The sequence below is a fragment of the Anomaloglossus baeobatrachus genome, chromosome 6, assembly GCF_048569485.1.
Source record: "Anomaloglossus baeobatrachus isolate aAnoBae1 chromosome 6, aAnoBae1.hap1, whole genome shotgun sequence".
Classification (NCBI taxonomy): domain Eukaryota; kingdom Metazoa; phylum Chordata; class Amphibia; order Anura; family Aromobatidae; genus Anomaloglossus; species Anomaloglossus baeobatrachus.
The window spans coordinates 5,558,902-5,584,237 of NC_134358.1; the positions used below are offsets into that span (position 1 = coordinate 5,558,902).

General features: G+C 55.0%; 1 protein-coding gene across 1 annotated transcript in view; it reads left to right on the forward strand.

The window, feature by feature from the left end:
• LOC142243773 (1-phosphatidylinositol 4,5-bisphosphate phosphodiesterase gamma-1-like) overlaps positions 1-25,336 on the forward strand; it is a 150,996-nt gene that overhangs the window by 30,132 nt on the left and 95,528 nt on the right. Inside the window, exons 3-4 of the mRNA XM_075315972.1 lie at positions 14,342-14,435; positions 23,160-23,207. Of these exons, the coding sequence (XP_075172087.1) occupies positions 14,342-14,435; positions 23,160-23,207 (142 nt within the window). The remainder of the gene's footprint in view (positions 1-14,341; positions 14,436-23,159; positions 23,208-25,336) is intronic.

Here is a 25,336-nt window from a genome sequence, read left to right on the forward strand (position 1 = left end):
CGCACCACACCCACCAGACACACCACACCCACCAGACACACCACACCCACCAGACACACCACACGCACCACACCCACCAGACACACCACACCCACCAGACACACCACACCCACCAGACACACCACATCCACCAGAAACACCACACCCACCAGACGCACCACACCCACCAGACGCACCACACCCACCAGACACACCACACCCACCAGACGCACCACACCCACCAGACGCACCACACCCACCACACCCACCAGACACACCACACCCACCAGACACACCACACCCACCAGACACACCACATCCACCAGAAACACCACACCCACCAGACACACCACACCCACCAGACGCACCACACCCACCAGACACACCACACCCACCAGACACACCACACCCACCAGACACACCACACCCACCAGACGCACCACACCCACCAGACACACCACACCCACCAGACACACCACACCCACCAGACACACCACATCCACCAGAAACACCACACCCACCAGACACACCACACCCACCAGACGCACCACACCCACCAGACACACCACACCCACCAGACGCACCACACCCACCACACCCACCAGACACACCACACCCACCAGACACACCACACCCACCAGACACACCACACCCACCAGACACACCACACGCACCACACCCACACCACACCCACCAGAAACACCACACCCACCAGACGCACCACACCCACCAGACACACCACACCCACCAGACACACCACACCCACCAGACACACCACACGCACCACACCCACCACAAACACCAGACACACCACACCCGCCAGACGCACCACACCCACCAGACGCACCACACCCACCACACCCACCAGACGCACCACACCCACCAGACGCACCACACCACCACACCCACCAGACGCACCACACCCACCAGACGCACCACACCCACCAGACGCACCACACCCACCAGACGCACCACACCCACCAGACGCACCACACCCACCAGACGCACAACACACCCACCAGACGCACAACACACCCACCAGACGCACCACACCCACCAGACGCACCACACACACCAGACGCACCACACACACCACACGCACCAGACACACCACACCCACCAGACACACCACACCCACCAGAAACACCACACCCACCAGACGCACCACACCCACCAGACGCACCAGACACACCACACGCACCACACGCACCACACCCACCACAAACACCAGACACCCCAGATACACCACACCCACCAGACGCACCACACCCACCAGACGCACCAGACACACCACACCCACCAGACACACCACACCCACCAGACACACCACACCCACCAGACACACCACACCCACCAGACACACCACACCCACCAGACACACCACACCCACCAGACACACCACACGCACCACACCCACCAGACGCACCACACGCACCACACCCACCAGACGCACCACACGCACCACACGCACCACACCCACCAGACGCACCACACCCACCACACCCACCACACACACCACACCCACCAGATACACCACACCCACCAGACACACCACACCCACCAGACGCACCACACCCACCAGACACACCACACATGCACCACACCCACCAGACACACCACACCCACCAGACACACCACACCCACCAGACACACCACACCCACCAGAAACACCACACCCACCAGACGCACCACACCCACCAGACGCACCAGACACACCACACGCACCACACCCACCACAAACACCAGACACCCCAGATACACCACACCCACCAGACGCACCACACCCACCAGACGCACCAGACACACCACACCCACCAGACACACCACACCCACCAGACACACCACACCCACCAGACACACCACACCCACCAGACACACCACACCCACCAGACGCACCACACCCACCAGACGCACCAGACACACCACACGCACCACACCCACCACAAACACCAGACACCCCAGATACACCACACCCACCAGACGCACCACACCCACCAGACGCACCAGACACACCACACCCACCAGACACACCACACCCACCAGACACACCACACCCACCAGACACACCACACGCACCAGACACACCACACCCACCAGACACACCACACGCACCACACCCACCAGACGCACGACACGCACCACACCCACCAGACGCACCACACGCACCACACGCACCACACCCACCAGACGCACCACACCCACCAGACACACCACACACACCACACCCACCAGATACACCACACCCACCAGACGCACCACACCCACCAGACACACCACACGCACCACACCCACCAGACACACCACACCCACCAGATACACCACACGCACCACACCCACCAGACACACCACACAGGCACCACACACACCACACCCACCAGACACACCACACCCACCAGACACACCACACCCACCACACACACCACACCCACCAGACACACACCACACCCACCAGACACACACCACACCCACCAGACACACACCACACCCACCAGACACACACCACACCCACCAGACACACACCACACCCACCAGACACACACCACACCCACCAGACACACACCACACCCACCAGACACACCACACCCACCAGACACACCACACCCACCAGACACACACCACACCCACCAGACACACACCACACCCACCAGACACACACCACACGCACCACACCCACCAGACACACCACACAGGTACCACACGCACCACACCCACCAGACACACCACACAGGTACCACACACACCACACCCACCAGACACACCACACCCACCAGACACACCACACCCACCAGACACACCACACCCACCAGACACACCACACCCACCAGACACACCACACCCACCAGATACACCACACGCACCACACCCACCAGACACACCACACAGGCACCACACCCACCAGACACACACCACACCCACCAGACACACACCACACCCACCAGACACACACCACACCCACCAGACACACCACACCCACCAGACACACCACACCCACCAGACACACCACACCCACCAGACACACACCACCCACCAGACACACACCACACCCACCAGACACCAGTGGATGGCCTGAGTGGAATAGAGTTGCCCACTTAAGGGGTCAGGGAGGGGAGGTGAGGAGTGTAGTCAGTCAGTGAGTAGTCAGTCAGGGAGAGTGAGTGAGAGGAGGTTGGGAGTAGTGGCTCCTAAAGAAGCAGTCTAGATAGCAGACGGTGGTCTGGGCCTAGAGGAGTCAGACCCCTGGTCGCAGGGGATTGCGGCTAGGTGCCTGGATCTGTGGAGGAGGACAGCCAGCAGCCTAGCACTGTCACCGGTCCGGGACCGAAGACACGACGGGGTACATGGACCCCATCTCGGGGAGTAGCTTCAGGCAACCCGACAATTCACCTGAAGAGAATGCAGCCTTAACGATCCGTTCCCACCCGCTCCAAAATCGGGGTACTAGCACAACGAGGGGGATAGGGCCTTCCAATCCAAAACGGTCCAGAAAATCCCAAGCGTGAGCCCTGAGAGCAAGTTCCCACACTTAGCTTGGAACTTGCCGGGCCCCGCTCCCCACTATGGCTAACGGGCCACCAATTTGAAGTCAAACTTCGTGCCAGGAGGGAGGTCACGGATCACCAGGCAGCACTGCAGGGGACGGGGCCCGGACGAGCTCCCCTCAGCGGCAGCGGTGTCCAGAGACTTGGTTTACCCGGTTGTCAGCGTCTGCTTATTGACTGAGTGAGTACGAGAGTGACTCCTGCACCCCACGGCATCCTACACCAAGTCCCGGGACATCCCCCTACCCGTGGAGGGCAACGACACCTTGCTGCCCCACTTCATGACCCCGGGTACTCCCAACCACAGCGGCGGTACTCCCCAATTACTGTACACCACGGGTGGCGTCACAAACTATACATTAACTCCCCTGTAAATACCCCCCTTTCATTTGAGTTGCTGCACGACCCCCAGGTCCGGAGACACTCGAGCCACAGCGAACCTGGATCCGAGCAGCTCGGCTGCTTCCACGGGGGCGGCACAATAGCTTCCTGGGGGAGATAATATCAACAGGTTTATAAGCCGTAGCTATATGGCTGATAACAGCGAGCAATACTGTTCACCTGTGCTTCATATCATCCAGGTGGAGGGGATATGAATCAGTTTTGGTGAGGATGACGCCTCCACAGTGCTATATAATATACAGTATATTGTGCGCATATGCGTATTCTGTATCCGCTCCACCAGAAGACATGCACACGGGGGAATAATGGCACTGGCAGGACAAGACGTCGCTAATAATGGCGCTGGCAGGACAAGACGTCGCTAATAATGGCGCTGGCAGGACAAGACGTCGCTAATGGCGCTGGCAGGACAAGACGTCGCTAATAATGGCGCTGGCAGGACAAGACGTCGCTAATAATGGCGCTGGCAGGACAAGACGTCGCTAATAATGGCGCTGGCAGGACAAGACGTCGCTAATAATGGCGCTGGCAGGACAAGACGTCACTAATAATGGCGCTGGCAGGACAAGACGTCGCTAATGGCGCTGGCAGGACAAGACGTCGCTAATAATGGCGCTGGCAGGACAAGACGTCGCTAATAATGGCGCTGGCAGGACAAGACGTCGCTAATGGCGCTGGCAGGACAAGACGTCGCTAATAATGGCGCTGGCAGGACAAGACGTCGCTAATAATGGCGCTGGCAGGACAAGACGTCGCTAATGGCGCTGGCAGGACAAGACGTCGCTAATAATGGCGCTGGCAGGACAAGACGTCGCTAATAATGGCGCTGGCAGGACAAGACGTCGCTAATAATGGCGCTGGCAGGACAAGACGTCGCTAATAATGGCGCTGGCAGGACAAGACGTCGCTAATGGCGCTGGCAGGACAAGACGTCGCTAATAATGGCGCTGGCAGGACAAGACGTCACTAATAATGGTGCTGGCAGGACAAGACGTCGCTAATAATGGCGCTGGCAGGACAAGACGTCGCTAATAATGGCGCTGGCAGGACAAGACGTCGCTAATAATGGCGCTGGCAGGACAAGACGTCACTAATAATGGCGCTGGCAGGACAAGACGTCGCTAATGGCGCTGGCAGGACAAGACGTCGCTAATAATGGCGCTGGCAGGACAAGACGTCGCTAATGGCGCTGGCAGGACAAGACGTCGCTAATAATGGCGCTGGCAGGACAAGACGTCGCTAATAATGGCGCTGGCAGGACAAGACGTCACTAATAATGGCGCTGGCAGGACAAGACGTCGCTAATGGCGCTGGCAGGACAAGACGTCGCTAATAATGGCGCTGGCAGGACAAGACGTCGCTAATGGCGCTGGCAGGACAAGACGTCGCTAATAATGGCGCTGGCAGGACAAGACGTCGCTAATAATGGCGCTGGCAGGACAAGACGTCGCTAATAATGGCGCTGGCAGGACAAGACGTCGCTAATAATGGCGCTGGCAGGACAAGACGTCGCTAATGGCGCTGGCAGGACAAGACGTCGCTAATAATGGCGCTGGCAGGACAAGACGTCACTAATAATGGCGCTGGCAGGACAAGACGTTGCTAATAATGGCGCTGGCAGGACAAGACGTCGCTAATGGCGCTGGCAGGACAAGACGTCGCTAATAATGGCGCTGGCAGGACAAGACGTCGCTAATAATGGCGCTGGCAGGACAAGACGTCGCTAATGGCGCTGGCAGGACAAGACGTCGCTAATAATGGCGCTGGCAGGACAAGACATCGCTAATAATGGCGCTGGCAGGACAAGACGTCGCTAATAATGGCGCTGGCAGGACAAGACGTCGCTAATAATGGCGCTGGCAGGACAAGACGTCGCTAATAATGGCGCTGGCAGGACAAGACGTCGCTAATAATGGCGCTGGCAGGATAAGACGTCGCTAATGGCGCTGGCAGGACAAGACGTCGCTAATAATGGCGCTGGCAGGACAAGACGTCGCTAATAATGGCGCTGGCAGGACAAGACGTCGCTAATGGCGCTGGCAGGACAAGACGTCGCTAATAATGGCGCTGGCAGGACAAGACATCGCTAATAATGGCGCTGGCAGGACAAGACGTCGCTAATAATGGCGCTGGCAGGACAAGACGTCGCTAATAATGGCGCTGGCAGGACAAGACGTCACTAATAATGGCGCTGGCAGGATAAGACGTCGCTAATGGCGCTGGCAGGACAAGACGTCGCTAATAATGGCGCTGGCAGGACAAGACGTCGCTAATAATGGCGCTGGCAGGACAAGACGTCGCTAATAATGGCGCTGGCAGGACAAGACGTCGCTAATAATGGCGCTGGCAGGACAAGACGTCGCTAATAATGGCGCTGGCAGGACAAGACGTCGCTAATAATGGCGCTGGCAGGACAAGACGTCGCTAATAATGGCGCTGGCAGGACAAGACGTCGCTAATAATGGCGCTGGCAGGACAAGACGTCGCTAATGGCGCTGGCAGGACAAGACGTCGCTAATAATGGCGCTGGCAGGACAAGACGTCGCTAATAATGGCGCTGGCAGGACAAGACGTCGCTAATGGCGCTGGCAGGACAAGACGTCGCTAATAATGGCGCTGGCAGGACAAGACGTCGCTAATAATGGCGCTGGCAGGACAAGACGTCGCTGATCCGCAGGGGATGAGCTTAGTGTAAGGCTATGTGCCCACGGGACTCTGTATCTGTGGATTTTTCTGCATCAAAATCCGCAGCTTTCCCCCGGAATCCGCACCTTTTCATAGGTGCAGATTTGACGCAGATTTTGTTGCGGATTTTGCGAATTTTTTTTTATTTTTTATTCAATTGAATAGGCAAAATCCGCACGAAAATCCGCAGCAATAATTGACATGCTGCAGATTTTTCCGCACAAAAATCCGCACGATTTCCGCTGCGGAAAAATCCTCAGCGTGGGCACAGCATTTCCCAAATACCATAGAAATGACTGGGGAGTAGCTGTGCTGCAGATTTCTGGAAAATCTGCGGCTTTTCCGCGAGAAATCCGCAGCAAAATCCGCGCATTTTCCGCAGAGTGGGCACATAGCCTAAACCTCCAGGTGTCTCCAGACCCAGCCTCGTGCAGAAATCCCGGCACCTCCAGCCTCTGCTGCCATCATTGAGATTATTAAAGGGATTGTCCTCTACTCAGACAACCCCTTACTCCCTATATTTGCCCCTCCGGGGCCAGCACTGTCAGCTCCGGGGATCCCCTGACCTTCTCAGGAGAAATTATTATTATAGCGCCATTTATTCCATGGCGCTTTACAAGTGAAAGAGGGTACACGTACAACAATCATTAACAGTACAAGACAGACTGGTACAGGAGGAGAGAGGACCCTGCCCACGAGGGCTCCCAGTCTACAGGAGGAGAGAGGACCCTGCCCGCGAGGGCTCACAGTCTACAGGAGGAGAGAGGACCCTGCCCGCGAGGGCTCACAGTCTACAGGAGGAGAGAGGACCCTGCCCGCGAGGGCTCCCAGTCTACAGGAGGAGAGAGGACCCTGCCCGCGAGGGCTCACAGTCTACAGGAGGAGAGAGGACCCTGCCCGCGAGGGCTCACAGTCTACAGGAGGAGAGAGGACCCTGCCCACGAGGGCTCACAGTCTACAGGAGAAGAGAGGACCCTGCCCGCGAGGGCTCACAGTCTACAGGAGAGAGGACCCTGCCCGCGAGGGCTCACAGTCTACAGGAGAAGAGAGGACCCTGCCCGCAAGGGCTCACAGTCTACAGGAGGAGAGAGGACCCTGCCCGCGAGGGCTCACAGTCTACAGGAGGAGAGAGGACCCTGCCCGCGAGGGCTCACAGTCTACAGGAGGAGAGAGGACCCTGCCCGCGAGGGCTCACAGTCTACAGGAGGAGAGAGGACCCTGCCCGCGAGGGCTCACAGTCTACAGGAGGAGAGAGGACCCTGCCCGCGAGGGCTCACAGTCTACAGGAGGAGAGAGGACCCTGCCCGCGAGGGCTCACAGTCTACAGGAGGAGAGAGGACCCTGCCCGCGAGGGCTCACAGTCTACAGGAGGAGAGAGGACCCTGCCCGCGAGGGCTTACAGTCTACAGGAGGAGAGAGGACCCTGCCCGCGAGGGCTCACAGTCTACAGGAGGAGAGAGGACCCTGCCCGCGAGGGCTCACAGTCTACAGGAGGAGAGAGGACCATGCCCGCGAGGGCTCACAGTCTACAGGAGGAGAGAGGACCCTGCCCGCGAGGGCTCACAGTCTACAGGAGGAGAGAGGACCCTGCCCGCGAGGGCTCACAGTCTACAGGAGGAGAGAGGACCCTGCTTGCGAGGGCTCACAGTCTACAGGAGGAGAGAGGTCCCTGCCCGCGAGGGCTCACAGTCTACAGGAGGAGAGAGGACCCTGCCCGCGAGGGCTCACAGTCTACAGGAGGAGAGAGGACCCTGCCCGCGAGGGCTCACAGTCTACAGGAGGAGAGAGGACCCTGCCCGCGAGGGCTCACAGTCTACAGGAGGAGAGAGGACCCTGCCAGCGAGGGCTCACAGTCTACAGGAGGAGAGAGGACCCTGCCCGCGAGGGCTCACAGTCTACAGGAGGAGAGAGGACCCTGCCCGCGAGGGCTCACAGTCTACAAGAGGATAGAGGACCCTGCCCGCGAGGGCTCACAGTCTACAGGAGGAGAGAGGACCCTGCCCGCGAGGGCTCACAGTCTACAGGAGGAGAGAGGACCCTGCCCGCGAGGGCTCACAGTCTACAGGAGGAGAGAGGACCCTGCCCGCGAGGGCTCACAGTCTACAGGAGGAGAGAGGACCCTGCCCGCGAGGGCTCACAGTCTACAGGAGGAGAGAGGACCCTGCCCGCGGGGGCTCACAGTCTACAGGAGGAGAGAGGACCCTGCCCACGAGGGCTCACAGTCTACAGGAGGAGAGAGGACCCTGCCCGCGAGGGCTCACAGTCTACAGGGGAAGAGAGGACCCTGGCCGCGAGGTTTCACAGTCTCCAGTAGGAGAGAGTACCCTGCCCGCGAGGTTTCACAGTCTACAGGAGGAGAGAGGACCCTGCCCGTGAGGGCTCACAGTGTACAGGGAATGGGTGATGGTACAATAGGTGAGGACAGAGCTGGTTGTGCAGTGGTGTACTGGACTGAAGGTTATTGTAGGTTATAGGCTTGTCGGAAGAGGTGGGTCTTCAGGTTCCTCTTGAAGCTTTCCACGGTAGGGGAGAGTCTGAGATGCTGAGGTAGAGCGTTCCAGAGTATGGGGGAGGCACGGGAGAAATCTTGTACGCGATTGTGGGAAGAGGAGATAAGAGAGGAGCAGAGAAGGAGATCTTGTGAGGATCTGAGGTTGCGTGCAGGTAGGTATCGGGAGACTAGGTCACAGATGTAGGGAGGAGACAGGTTGTGCATGGCTTTGTAGGTCATGGTTAATGTTTTGAATTGGAGTCTTTGGGCAATGGGAAGCCAGTGAAGGAATTAGCAGAGATTAGAGGTCGGGGAGTAGCGGGGGGAGAGGTGGATTAAGCAGGCCGCAGAGTTTAGGATAGATTGGAGGGGTGCAAGAGTGTTGGAAGGGAGGCCAGAGAGCAGGAGGTTGCAGTAGTCGAAGCGGGAGATGATGAGGGCATGCACTAATGTTTTTGCTGATTCTTGGTTAAGGAAAGCACGGATTCGGGAAATATTTTTGAGTTGTAGTCTGCATGAGGTGGAGAGGGCTTGGATCTGTGGCTTGAAGGATAGAGCAGAGTCGAGGGTTACTCCAAGGCAACGAGCTTGTGAGACTGGGGTGAGTGAGCAACCATCAAGTTTGATGAATAGGTTTGGTGGAGGAGTTGAGTGAGGAAAGACAATGAACTCTGTTTTGTCCATTTTAAGTTTTAAGAATCGAGCAGAGAAGAAGGATGAAATAGCAGACAGACATTGTGGGATTGTGGTTAGTAGAGCGGTGATGTCAGGTCCAGAGAGGTAGATCTGTGTGTCATCGGCATAGAGATGATACTGGAAGCCGTGGGACTCTATGAGCTGTCCCAGGCCGAAGGTGTAGATGGAGAACAGCAGGGGTCCAAGAACTGAGCCTTGGGGGACACCGACAGATGGGGGCGAGATGAGGAAGTGGTGTGAGAATGGGAGACGCTGAAAGTTCAGTCGGTTAGGTATGAGGAGATCCAAGATAGGGCCAAGTCTGTGATGCCCAGAGATGAGAGAATCTGTAGTAGGAGGGAGTGGTCTACTGTGTCAAAGGCAGAGGACAGGTCCAGGAGGAGGAGGACAGAGTAGTGTCGCTTGGCTTTGGCGGTTAGTAGGTCATTGGTGACTTTGGTCAGGGCAGTTTCAGTAGAGTGATGGGGTCGGAAGCCAGATTGTAACCGGTCAAAGAGGGAGCAGGAAGAGAGATGTGAGGACAGTTCAAGATGGACATGATGTTCCAGTAGTTTTGGGGCATAGGGGAGAAGTGATATAAGGCTGTAGCTAGACACATAGGAAGGGTCAAGGGAGGGCTTTTTGAGGATGGGTGTAATGGAGGCATGTTTAAAGCATGAAGGGAATACACCAGTTGATAGTGATAGGTTGAAGAGATGGGTTAGGGTCGGGAGGAGGACTGTGGTGATGTTGGGGATGAGGTGGGATGGGAGTGGATCGAGCAGGCAGGTTGTGAGATGTGATCTGGAGAGTAGAGTGGAAAGATGATCTTCTGTCATGGTGGAGAAGCTGGATTTGGAGGAAGAGGGATGAGTAGCTATGATGAGGGGCTGTGGTGATTGTGGGCCAAAGCTTGCTCTGATGTTGTCAATCTTCTGCTTGAAGAAAGAGGCAAAGTCTTCAGCTGAGATGAGAGGAGAGGGAGGTGGTGCCGGGGGATGGAGGAGAGGAGAGGGAGGTGGTGCCGGGGGACGGAGGAGAGGAGAGGGAGGTGGTGCCGGAGGACAGAGGAGAGGAGAGGGAGGTGGTTCTGGAGGACGGAGGAGAGGAGAGGAGAGGAGAGGGAGGTGGTGCCGGAGGACGGAGGAGAGAATTGAAAAAGTTTAATAGCTGTTTAGGGTTGTGAGAGAGGATAGGAGGGATGAGAAGTAGGTTTGTTTTGCAGCAGTGAGTGTGGACTTGAAAGTGGTGAGGGACTCTTTATATGCAATAAAGTGCTCAGTGGAGTGAGACCTCTTCCATCTGCGCTCAGCAATTCTGGAAGCCCATCTCAGTTCTTTATTCTGACTCGTGTGCCAGGGTTGCCTGTTGATCGTGCAGCTTTTGGTATGTATGAGGGGGGCAGCTGATTCACATACATCTGGAGGAAAGATCTGCTGCCCTCTCACTGTCTCCAGATGTGTGGGATCTGTCCGAAGACTGGGAGAGTGCAGGTAGTGCTGATTGGCCTCTGGGATCATGTGATATAATGTCACTGCATCCCCAGGAGAGGCAGTGCAGGGACATCATCGGTCGGTGATTACACAGGAGCTGTCAGCAGAGGATCTTGATGATTTGTGCATTCAGGTGCAGAACTTTCTTCAGAAGACCATTCCTCAGTGATCATAGCCGAAGCTAGAGGTGCCAGGATTTCTGCACGAGGCTCAGACTCCAGACTGGAGAAATCCAGAGGTTTTGATGATTTTTATTCCATTTTCAGATCAGTGATGTCTCCATCCGGTGATTTCTACCTTCCGCCACGTTTGCTTCTCGGAGTGGTGATATTAGTGTTAAGGATATTCTGCCACTCTACTGCCTCCGACCCCTCCCTATACACAGCGTGCCTGTGACCTCACTGCCTCCGACCCCTCCCTATACACAGCGTGCCTGTGACCTCACTGCCTCCGACCCCTCCCTATACACAGCGTGCCTGTGACCTCACTGCCTCGCACCTCACCCGACCCCTCACCATACACAGCGTGCCTGTGACCTCACTGCCTCCCGCCTCACCCGACCCCTCACCGTACACAGCGTGCCTGTGACCTCACTGCCTCGCACCTCACCCGACCCCTCACCATACACAGCGTGCCTGTGACCTCACTGCCTCCCGCCTCACCCGACCCCTCACCATACACAGCGTGCTTGTGACCTCACTGCCTCCCACCTCACCCGACCCCTCACCATACACAGCGTGCCTGTAACCTCACTGCCTCCCGCCTCACCCGACACCTCACCATACACAGCGTGCCTGTAACCTCACTGCCTCCCGCCTCACCCGACCCCTCACCGTACACAGCGTGCTTGTGACCTCACTGCCTCCCGCCTCACCCGACCCCTCACCGTACACAGCGTGCTTGTGACCTCACTGCCTCCCGCCTCACCCGACCACTCACCGTACACAGCGCGCCTGTGACCTCACTGCCTCCCGCCTCACCCGACCCCTCACCGTACACAGCGTGCCTGTGACCTCACTGCCTCCCGCCTCACCCGACCCCTCACCGTACACAGCGTGCCTGTGACCTCACTGCCTCACCCGACCCCTCACCGTACACAGCGTGCCTGTGACCTCACTGCCTCCCACCTCGCCCGACCCCTCACCGTACAGAGGGTGCCTGTGACCTCACTGCCTCCCGCCTCACCCGACCCCTCACCGTACACAGCGTGCCTGTGACCTCACTTCCTCACCCGACCCCTCACCGTACACAGCGTGCCTGTGACCTCACTGCCTCCCGCCTCAACCGACCCCTCACTATACACAGCGTGCCTGTGACCTCACTGCCTCCCGTCTCACCCGACCCCTCACCATACACAGCGTGCCTGTGACCTCACTGCCTCCCGCCTCACCCGACCCCTCACCGTACACAGCGTGCCTGTGACCTCACTGCCTCCCGCCTCACCCGACCCCTCACCGTACACAGCGTGCCTGTGACCTCACTGCCTCCCGCCTCACCTGACCCCTCACAATACACAGCGTACCTGTGACCTCACTGCCTCGCACCTCACCCGACCCCTCACCGTACACAGCGTGCCTGTGACCTCACTGCCTCGCACCTCACCCGACCCCTCACCATACACAGCGTGCCTGTGACCTCACTGCCTCCCGCCTCACCCGACCCCTCACCATACACAGCGTGCCTGTGACCTCACTGCCTCCCGCCTCACCTGACCCCTCACCGTACACAGCGTGCCTGTGACCTCACTGCCTCCCGCCTCACCCGACCCTTCACTATACACAGCGTGCCTGTGACCTCACTGCCTCCCGCCTCACCCGACCCCTCACCCTACACAGCGTGCCTGTGACCTCACTGCCTCCCGCCTCACCCGACCCCTCACCATACACAGCGTGCCTGTGACCTCACTGCCTCCCGCCTCACCCGACCCCTCACCATACACAGCATGCCTGTGACCTCACTGCCTCCCGCCTCACCCGACCCCTCACCATACACAGCGTGCCTGTGACCTCACTGCCTCCCGCCTTACCCGACCTCTCACCGTACACAGTGTGCCTGTGACCTCTCTGCCTCCCGCCTCACCCGACCCTCATTTACCGGACACAGCGTGCCTGTGACCTCACTGCCTCGTGCCTCCCCCGACCCTCATATACCGGACACACAGGGACCGCTTCTGCTCCTCTCCGGCGTCTCCACCACTTGTAGGACTCATGTTACGTTAAGCCAAACTGTAATTAAGTGTAATCTCTACTATCTACACGGTCTATTCAATGCAAAGGAGGTGGGGCTTGAGTTTGGCACCGCCCCCAAATTCTTCTATGTTTCAGAGGTGGGGCTTGAGTTTGGCACCGCCCCTGAACTGATCTATGCTTCAGAGGTGGGGCCTGTGTTTGGCACCGCCCCTGAACAGATCTATGTTTCACAGGTGGGGCCTGAGTTTGGCACCGCCCCTGAACAGATCTATGTTTCAGAGGTGGGGCCTGAGTTTGGCACCGCCCCTGAACAGATCTATGCTTCAGAGGTGGGGCCTGAGTTTGGCACCGCCCCTGAACAGATCTATGCTTCAGAGGTGGGGCCTGAGTTTGGCACCGCCCCTGAACAGATCTATGCTTCAGAGGTGGGGCTTGAGTTTGGCACCGCTCCTGAGCACTGTAATTAGGGCGGCATTGTGCTCTGTACATGTAAGATGGGGGTGACTCCACAACAGACATGAGAATTGAGCCCCTTCTGCTTCACAGTACCCCCCCCCCCCAGTCCTGTCAACTCTCTGACTACTTCCCTCCTACTTGCTGGGATTGTGGAGAGGGGGAACAATGCTAAGGACACACATCCCCTGGCAGAGGTCTGACCTGTGGGCCCCTCATCTCAGGGGCCCCATATGGGATGTATACCTTGTATATATCTCCAGTGGAGACATTATTAAGGGCCGCACAGAGACCCCACAGTGGAGATCACGCTTCAAGCTGTACCATAGATATAACGCCGGTTATTGCAGAGCGCCCCCCATGCCACAAATGAGATCCACGCCCCTTGTGTCCGCTCATTGGGATTACACACACTGACACTCTCTGTCCTTGCAGCTTTCAGTGAGGAGGAGGTGACGCTATGGATCGGCGGCCTGAGCTGGGCACTCACAGACACCCTGAGGTCACCCGGCCCCCTGCAGGTGGAGAGGTAAGAAACCCGAGGCCCCGCCCCTGAGGAGCTACAGGATGGGAGGAAGTGCTGTCTGCTCATTAGAGACCGTATCACAGAGGAGAGGATTAGATACACAGCTCGGCACACAGGAGAGGATTAGATACACAGCTCAGCACACAGGAGAGGATTAGATACACTTATAAACCCATTCAAATATATTAATTGAGGTAAATAGCTGAAAAACCTGACAAAAAATATATCTTTATTAATTTAGTAAAAAGAATAATCAGAGCTGGCGCACTGAGTGCAGGGGATCTGCTGAACAGGGGGCACAGACAGGGGGAGATGATGGGGAATAGGGGGTACATGACACCTCCCTGACCCTTCCTGACAGCGGAGGGTCCGCTCCATGATGACTGGCCCTCATTGTCCCTGAGCTCCACATTAGGCCGGCTTCTCACGTGCAAGTTTCTCGCAGTAGAGCAGTGTGAGAAATCTCGCATTGGAATCGGACACGTTAGTGAATGATTCCGCTCTCATCTGCCATTTTTTTCCTCAGTCCAGATCGCAGCATGCTGCTTTTTTGCGAGTTTCTACTGCGAGTCTCTCCAATGCAAGTCTATGGGAGCGTGTAAATAATCGGAGGTCACGGGACGGCACTCACCATCCTAGTGACATGCGACTTTCTAAATACATTTCTCACATGTTTCCTAAAACACTGGAAACGAGTGATGTGTCACAATGTCTGTCTATTCTCTGTCAGTCGGTCTCTCCCTCTCGGTCTCTGTTCTCTCTCTGTCGGTCGGTCACTATCTCTGTCCCTCACTCTCTGTCCATGTCGGTCTATCCCTCTCTCCCCCCCTCTCTAATACTCACCGATCACCGGCGCGGCGCTGCACGGCGTTCACACTTCTCCGGCGGCTTCTCCTCTTTTGAAAAAGCCGGCCGCTCATTATTCAATCTCGTATTCCCTGCTTTCCCCGCCCACAGGCGCCTATGATTGGTTGCAGTCAGACACGCCCCCACGCTGAGTGACAGCTGTCTCACTGCAACCAATCACAGCAGCCGGTGGGCGTGTCTATGCTGTGCGTTAAAATAAATCAATAAATAATTAAAACAAAACAGCATGCGGTCCCCCCCAATTTTCATACCAGCCAGATAAAGCCATACGGCTGAAGGCTGGTATTCTCAGGATGGGGAGCTCCACGTTATGGGGAGGCCCCCAGCCTAACAATATCAGCCAGCAGCCGCCCAGAATGGCCGCAGCTATTAGATGCAACTGTTCTGGGACTGTAACTGGCTTTTCCCGATTTTGCCCTGGTGTGTTGGCAATCGGGGTAATAAGGAGTTAATTGCAGCCCATAGCTGCCACTAAAGGGGGCTTTACACGGTAGCGATATCGCTAGCAATTTCTAGCGATAGCGACCGTGTACGTACCCGCCCCCGTCGCACATGCGATTGTTTGTGATCGCTACCGTAGCGAACATTATCGCTACGGCAGCGTCACACGTACTTACCTGGTCGGCGGCGTCGCTGTGACTGCCAAACAATCCCTCCTTCAAGGGGGAGGGACGTTCGGCATCACAGCGACGTCACCGCGACGTCACTAAGCGGCCGGCCAATCAAAGTGGAGGGGCGGAGATGAGCAGGACGTAACATCCCGCCCACCTCCTTCCTTCCTCATTGTGGCCGGCGGCAGGTAAGGAGACGTTCCTCGCTCATGCGGTGTCACACATAGCGATGCGTGCTGCTGCAGGAGCGACGAACCACATCGATAATCAACCATTACCGATTTTTGAGTTTGGGACGACCTCTCCATGGTAAACGATTTTCACCATTTTTGAGGTCGCTTAAGGTCGCTGGTGTCACACGCTGCGATATCGTTAATGACGCCGGATGTGCGTCACTAACAACATGACCCCCACGATCAAACATTAATGATATCGTAGCGTGTAAAGCCCCCTTTAGTCCTAGATTAATCATTGCAGGCGTCTATGAGACACCCCCAATGATTAACCTGTAAATTTAAGTTAATAAACACACAGTGAAAAAATCCTTTATTTGAAATAATAAACAATAACAAAGACCCTCGTTCACCACTTTATTAAGTCCCAAAAACCCATCCTTGTCTGACGTAATCCACGGAGGTCCCGCGTCACTTCCAGCTCTGCTACATGAAGGTGACAGGAGCTGCAGAAGACACCGCTCCTGACAGCTCCACGCAGCAACTGAGGTGAGAAGCGCGATCAGCTGATGTCACTCAGGTTACTCGCGGCCACCATTGGATCCTCCAACAGTGACAGCAACTCGCCCGAGTGACAGCGATGAAGTCACAGGTGAGTTGCGGTCATGGGGGAAGACTACAGCTGGCCGCGTGTAACCTGAGTGACAGCAGCGCTAATTGCGCTGCTCAATTCAGTCACTCAGGAGATTAGCGGTCAACGGTGAGTCCTTCACGGGTGACCGCTAATCAGGATGCGACACAGACAGAGCCGCGGCATGACAATGAAGTCGGGTGAAGTTCACCCGAGTTCATTCTGATCGTGCGGCTCTGTCTGTGTCTGCTGTCAGCGGCCATTCAGCTCTGCTACATGGCTCTGTCTGTGTCTGCTGTCAGCAGCTATTCAGCTCTGCTACATGGCTCTATCTGTGTCTGCTGTCAGCGGTATTCAGCTCTGCTATATGGCTCTGTCTGTGTCTGCTGTCACCGGCCATTCAGCTCTGCTACATGGCTCTGTCTGTGTCTGCTGTCAGCGGCCATTCAGCTCTGCTACATAGCTGTCTGTGTCTGCTGTCAGCGGCTATTCAGCTCTGCTACATGGCTCTGTCTGTGTCTGCTGTCAGCGGCCATTCAGCTCTGCTACATGGCTCTGTCTGTGTCTGCTGTCAGCGGCCATTCAGCTCTGCTACATGGCTCTGTCTGTGTCTGCTGTCAGCGGCTATTCAGCTCTGCTACATGGCTCTGTCTGTGTCTGCTGTCAGCGGCTATTCACCTCTGCTACATGGCTCTGTCTGTGTCTGCTGTCAGCGGCCATTCAGCTCTGCTACATAGCAGACACAGAAAGAGCCATGTAGCAGAGCTGAATAGCCGCTGACAGCAGACACAGAAAGAGCCGTCAGCGGCTATTCAGCTCTGCTACATGGCTCTGTCTGTGGCTGCTGTCAGCGGCTATTCAGCTCTGCTACATGGCTCTGTCTGTGGCTGCTGTCAGCGGCTATTCAGCTCTGCTACATGGCTCTGTCTGTGGCTGCTGTCAGCGGCTATTCATCTCTGCTACATGGCTCTGTCTGTGTCTGCTGTCAGCGGCTATTCATCTCTGCTACATGGCTCTGTCTGTGTCTGCTGTCAGCGGCTATTCAGCTCTGCTACATGGCTCTGTCTGTGGCTGCTGTCAGCGGCCATTCAGCTCTGCTACATGGCTCTGTGTGTGTCTTCTGTTAGCGGCCATTCAGCTCTGCTACATGGCTCTGTCTGTGTCTGCTGTCAGCGGCCATTCAGCTCTGCTACATGGCTCTGTCTGTGTCTGCTGTCACTGGCCATTCAGCTCTGCTACATGGCTCTGTCTGTGTCTTCTGTTAGCGGCTATTCAGCTCTGCTACATGGCTCTGTGTCTGCTGTCAGCGGCCATTCAGCTCTGCTACATGGTTCTGTCTGTGTCTGCTGTCAGCGGCTATTCAGCTCTGCTACATGGCTCTGTCTGTGTCTGCTGTCAGCGGCTATTCAGCTCTGCTACATGGCTCTGTCTGTGTCTGCTGTCAGCGGCTATTCAGCTCTGCTACATGGTTCTGTCTGTGTCTGCTGTCAGCGGCTATTCAGCTCTGCTACATGGTTCTGTCTGTGTCTGCTGTCAGCGGCCATTCAGCTCTGCTACATGGCTCTGTCTGTGTCTGCTGTCAGCGGCTATTCAGCTCTGCTACATGGCTCTGTCTGTGTCTGCTGTCAGCAGGCCTGTGGAGTCGGTAAGCCAAACCTTCGACTCCGACTCCTCAAATTCTCTTGCACCGACTCCGACTCCGGCTCCGACTCCGACTCCGGCTCCGACTCCGACTCCTACATATATTGCTTATAGTTAGGTGAAAAATTTATTGTAGTACATGAATATGTGTATGTGAACATCAGACATTTAATAATTTTTATGATACAATAATCAAGATATTTGGATAGAACATAAAATATATTTATTGGAATACAACTTTAGAACACAAAAAACTGTAATAAATTGTAAATATGTAATACACTATGTAATATACAGTAGATTACATATATATCTTGTGTGTATATACACTGTATATACATATAATCTACTGTATATTACATAGTGTATTACATATTTACAATTTATTACAGTTTTTTGTGTTCTAAAGTTGTATTCCAATAAATATATTTTATGTTCTATCCAAATATCTTGATTATTGTATCATAAAAACAATTAAATGTCTGATGTTCACATTGTACTACAATACATTTTTCACTTAAATATAAGCATTATACTAAATGTTGTTATTTAGTAAAATATTCAGCACATTCTGCATTGCACTCCTGTCCCCAATTTATTATATATTTTAGGAGTCGGAGTCGGTGCATTTTATACCGACTCCGACTCCGACTCCACCAAAATGAGCTCCGACTCCGACTCCACGACTCCGACTCCACAGCCCTGGCTGTCAGCGGCCATTCATCTCTGCTACATGGCTGTCTGTGTCTGCTGTCAGCGGCCATTCAGCTCTGCTACATGGCTGTCTGTGTCTGCTGTCAGCGGCCATTCAGCTCTGCTACATGGCTCTGTCTGTGTCTGCTGTCAGCGGCCATTCAGCTCTGCTACATGGCTCTGTCTGTGTCTGCTGTCAGCGGTATTCAGCTCTGCTACATGGCCCTGTCTGTGTCTGCTGTCAGCGGTATTCAGCTCTGCTACATGGCCCTGTCTGTGTCTGCTGTCAGCGGTATTCAGCTCTGCTACATGGCTCTGTCTGTGTCTGCTGTCAGCGGTATTCAGCTCTGCTACATGGCTCTGTCTGTGTCTGCTGTCAGCGGTATTCAGCTCTGCTACATGGCTCTGTCTGTGTCTGCTGTCAGCGGTATTCAGCTCTGCTACATGGCTCTGTCTGTGTCTGCTGTCAGCGGTATTCAGCTCTGCTACATGGCTCTGTCTGTGGCTGCTGTCATCTGCCATTCAGCTCTGCTACATGGCTCTGTCTGTGTCTGCTGTCAGCGGTATTCAGCTCTGCTACATGGCTCTGTCTGTGTCTGCTGTCAGCGGTATTCAGCTCTGCTACATGGCTCTGTCTGTGTTTGCTGTCAGCGGTATTCAGCTCTGCTACATGGCTCTGTCTGATCGCATTGCACACGGATCGCACTCGCACAGAGCTCGTGTTACTTTCTAGCATGAGACTCGGTCCCATGTTACACGCACACGCATGACTCCAGCCATAGAGAGTCCAGGAGTGATGTTACACCATTTCGATCGTTCTGCTGGACCTTCTGAGCATGCTCAGTAGAACGTGACGGAATCCGCCCCCATAGACAATCATTAGACACCGTGGCGGATCATAACGGAGTCCGCCAAGGTGCGCTACATGCAGCGTTCCCTCCGCCTGACGCAGCATCAAAATAACGACTCTGCGTCCTGCAGTGGATGCAGCGCAGACACTTGCGTTACAGTGCGTCGTGCAGCGGATGCAGCGCAGACACTTGCGTTACAGTGCGTCGTGCAGCGAATGCAGCGCAGACACTTGCGTTACAGTGCGTCGTGCAGCGGATGCAGCGCAGACACTTGCGTTACAGTGCGTCGTGCAGTGGATGCAGGGCAGACACTTGCGTTACAGTGCGTCGTGCAGCGGATGCAGCGCAGACACTTGCATTACAGTGCGTCGTGCAGCGGATGCAGTGCAGACACTTGCGGTACAGTGCGTCGTGCAGCGGATGCAGTGCAGACACTTGCGGTATAGTGCGTCGTGCAGTGGATGCAGTGCAGACACTTGCGGTATAGTGCGTCGTGCAGTGGATGCAGTGCAGACACTTGCGGTATAGTGCGTCGTGCAGCGGATGCAGTGCAGACACTTGCGGTATAGTGCGTCGTGCAGTGGATGCAGTGCAGACACTTGCGGTACAGTGCGTCGTGCAGTGGATGCAGCGCAGACACTTGCGTTACAGTGCGTCGTGCAGCGGATGCAGCGCAGACACTTGCGTTACAGTGCGTCGTGCAGTGGATGCAGTGCAGACACTTGCGGTACAGTGCGTCGTGCAGCGGATGCAGTGCAGACACTTGCGGTATAGTGCGTCGTGCAGTGGATGCAGTGCAGACACTTGCGGTACAGTGCGTCGTGCAGTGGATGCAGCGCAGACACTTGCGTTACAGTGCGTCGTGCAGCGGATGCAGCGCAGACACTTGCGTTACAGTGCGTCGTGCAGCGGATGCAGTGCAGACACTTGCGGTACAGTGCGTCGTGCAGCGGATGCAGTGCAGACACTTGCGGTATAGTGCGTCGTGCAGTGGATGCAGTGCAGACACTTGCGGTACAGTGCGTCGTGCAGTGGATGCAGTGCAGACACTTGCGTCGTCCATACAAGTCTATGGAGAGTAGCGTTACCGGACTGCGTATTCTCCATAGTGGCGGATTGCGCTGAATGCAGGTGTGAAAGCGGCCTTACGGTTTGGGGGTCACACTTTTCTGCACTCTGCTCCTCTACTATTGGACGGTCTGTTTCCCCCGGTAACAGCACAGGGGCAGATGGTAAATTCCTGGCGCCCCACATGGCTGTGGCCGCTCCCCTCGCACAGGGATGTGAGTCACCACCGGGCTGTCTCTGTGGCGCTCCTCCAGGTCTATGTTACCTCATGCATAGCCCGGGCCTAGTGGAGACAGTCGCTTCCCGGAAACTCCACTAAATGAAGGCCACAACTCCCGGCTGGTCCCGGCCTACTCCTGCCCCGGACACTGAGGACGGAGCTTCCGGTGTCCACCGCATCGGGATTTCCTGAGGAGATCCTGAGGGGCTGGCCGGATTACACTGGGCTCCTGTCACTACCTCGCTCAGGGACCAATCCCAACTGTCACCTCACTGTTGCTGGGCAGATTTATCCTTTAACTCCTTCAGCCCTGTTCTCCATCCCAACCCAAGCTAAGGGCCCAGGCAGCAGTGACCCCTAGTGGTGCCTGAGAAGAGTGCACCCGGGAGCACACATATAAACTTCCCATACATAATGCACAGGATAACCATCACGTCTTCAGGGGGCTGCCGGGCACCGGACCCCCGCAACACACGGCTCATCACCCCTGGCACTTACACCTCCGTGCGGAGAGCGGTCACTCCTGCCCATCTCTGGCTCACGCTTTCATTTCTAGATTTTCCCTCCCATTTCTCTCCGGGTCTCTTAATATCCAGTTGTGTTTCGGCCTCCTGCGTCTTCAGTTCACGTCAGATCTGTTCACTCCACAGCAAACAATGGAGCGAGGCTGGGGCCCCTGTCCATAGGTCGCGAGGCCGGGGCCCCTGTCCACATGTCACGAATCCGGGGCCCCTGTCCACAGGACACGAATCCGGGGCCCCTGTCCACAGGACATGAGGCCAGGGTCCTTGTCCACAGGTCGCGAGGCCGGGGCCCCTGTCCACATGTCACGAATCCGGGGCCCCTGTCCACAGGACACGAATCCGGGGCCCCTGTCCACATGTCACGAGGCCAGGGTCCTTGTCCACAGGTCGTGAGACCGGGGCCCTGTCCACAGGTCGTGAGGCCGGGGCCCCTGTCCACATGTCACGAATCCGGGGCCCCTGTCCACAGGTCGCGAATCCGGGGCCCCTGTCCACATGTCACGAATCCGGGGCCCCTGTCTACATGTCACGAATCCGGGGCCCCTGTCCGCAGGTCGCGAATCCGGGGCCCCTGTCTGCAGGTAGCGAATCCGGGGCCTCTGCCTGCAGGTAGCGAATCCGAGGCCTCTGCCTGCAGGTTGCGAATCCGGGGCCCCTGTCCGCAGGTCGCGAATCCGGGGCCCCTGTCCGCAGGTCGCGAATGCGAGGCCCCTGTCTGCAGGTCGCGAATCCGGGGCCCCTGTCCGCAGGTCGCGAATCCGGGGCCCCTGTCCGCAGGTCGCAAATCCGGGGCCCCTGTCTGCAGGTAGCAAATCCGGGGCCTCTGCCTGCAGGTTGCTCCACTCTGTGCTCTCATTGATTCCTGCTGGGGCCCCTGGGGATAAAGTTTGTGGCCCCTTACAGAAAGTCCATTTGCCAGCAGGATGGAGGATACAACACATTTGGAGACTCCTTGGCCCCCCTTTTATATAGTGACCTTGTGACCTCAGTGCCCCTCTATCCCTGCTGTAAGAAGCCCTGTCGGGTATATATCACGTGCCATGCATGGTTGCCTTGTTGTGACCCCACCCATGAATACTATGACCACGCCCCCAGAACCTCCCCTGCTCAACATAGCTCAGCGATGCTGTGCCTGAGTGTCTTGGCCACGTGATGGCAAAATTTACTTCTCAGCATAGACTGCATCTAAGCCTGCCCTGCGGTGCCACCATGCGGCTGCTGCCCTCTGATGTAGCAATGCTGCAGTGCCAGCACAGGGGCAGCCGTTCTACCAGCCTTAATGCTACCCACACACATCTACGTAGCCAGAGCTGCATTCACAATTCTGCTAATTTCTAGCACTTCCACGTCCTGCAAGTTCAGCCTCTGCATAGAGAAGGCACTGCTGCATCATGGGAGATAAAGTGTCCATCACCTGTCTTCACTAATGTCCTGTTTCTCATTTATAGGTGGCTGAAGAAGCTGTTTGAGACGATGGACCGGGCCAAGGATGGCAGGTAGGATTGGGTTCTCTTATTTTTTTTTTTTTATACAATACTCTATATCACCAAAGAAGTGCTGGCTGAAGGTGTGTGTGTGATACAGCATCAGGGGTGTGTGTGATAGAGCGCGGGGGGTGTGTGATACAACATCAGGGATGTGTGTGATAAAGCGCTGGTGTTTGTGTGATAGAACATCGGGGGGGTGATACAGTATCAGGGATGTGTGATAGAGCGCGGGTGGGTGTGATAGAGCATGGGGGGTGTGTGTGATACAGCATCAGGGGTGTGTGTGATAGAGCGCTGGTGTATGTGTGATAGAGGATCGGGGAGCTGATACAGTATCAGGGATGTGTGATAGAGCATCGGGTGTATTTGATAGTGCATCGAGGCTGTGTGACAGAGCATCGGGGGAGGTGTGTGACAGAGTGTCCGCTCATTGTGATTTCTGCTGCCCAGTCCTGGAGGCTTTTCATTAAGGAACTCCTGTTCATCTTCACTGGTGTATTACCTTGTCAAATTGGGATTCTGATCTGGCTTATATATCCTGAGTCATATTGCAAAGGATTGTCGAAAATCCACTTGTGACTTTTAGGATCGCTACTTCCAATAGGTGGCGCTGTGCTAGAGTTTGTCTCCTTTACTGGAGAGACAATTTGAATTTACCTTGTCAGAGTAATTCAATTAAGGCATTCAGTGACGTCAGGTCTCATTTATGGGCTCGTTCAACCAGAGATTCAGCACATAGACGATGACTGTGCTCCAACAGCACTGCAGCCTATAATATCCAGAGTAACCTGTAACATGTATACAGCGAAATACAGGAGAAGTTGTACTGTGCAGTGTATATATACAGAATAATACAGGTACTGAGGATTACACCCAGTATACAGGACAGGAGAAGTGGTACTGTGCAGTGTATATATACAGAACAATACAGATACTGAGGATTACACCCAGTATACAGGACAGGAGAAGTGGTACTGTGCAGTGTATATATACAGAATAATACAGATACCGAGGATTACACCCAGTATACAGGACAGGAGAAGTGGTACTGTGCAGTGTGTATATACAGAATAATACAGATACTGAGGATTACACCCAGTATACAGGACAGGAGAAGTGGTACTGTGCAGTGTATATATACAGAATAATACACATACTGAGGATAATACCCAGTATACAGAACAGGAGAAGTGGTACTGTGCAGTGTATATATACAGAATAATACAGATACTGAGGATTACACCCAGTATACAGGACAGGAGAAGTGGTACTGTGCAGTGTATATATACAGAATAATACAGATACTGAGGATTACACCCAGTATACAGGACAGGAGAAGAGGTACTGTGCAGTGTATATATACAGAATAATACAGATACTGAGGATTACACCCAGTATACAGGACAGGAGAAGTGGTACTGTGCAGTGTGTATATACAGAATAATACAGATACTGAGGATTACACCCAGTATACAGGACAGGAGAAGTGGTACTGTGCAGTGTGTATATACAGAATAATACAGATACTGAGGATTACACCCAGTATACAGGACAGGAGAAGTGGTACTGTGCAGTGTATATATACAGAATAATACAGATACTGAGGATTACACCCAGTATACAGGACAGGAGAAGTGGTACTGTGCAGTGTATATATACAGAATAATACAGATACTGAGGATTACACCCAGTATACAGGACAGGAGAAGTGGTACTGTGCAGTGTGTGTATATATACAGAATAATACATATACTGAGGATTACACCCAGTATACAGGACAGGAGAAGTGGTACTGTGCAGTGTATATATACAGAATAATACAGATACTGAGGATTACACCCAGTATACAGGACAGGAGAAGTGGTACTGTGCAGTGTGTATATACAGAATAATACAGATACTGAGGATTACACCCAGTATACAGGACAGGAGAAGTGGTACTGTGCAGTGTATATATACAGAATAATACAGATACTGAGGATTACACCCAGTATACAGGACAGGAGAAGTGGTACTGTGCAGTGTATATATACAGAATAATACAGATACTGAGGATTACACCCAGTATACAGGACAGGAGAAGTGGTACTGTGCAGTGTATATATACAGAATAATACAGATACTGAGGATTACACCCA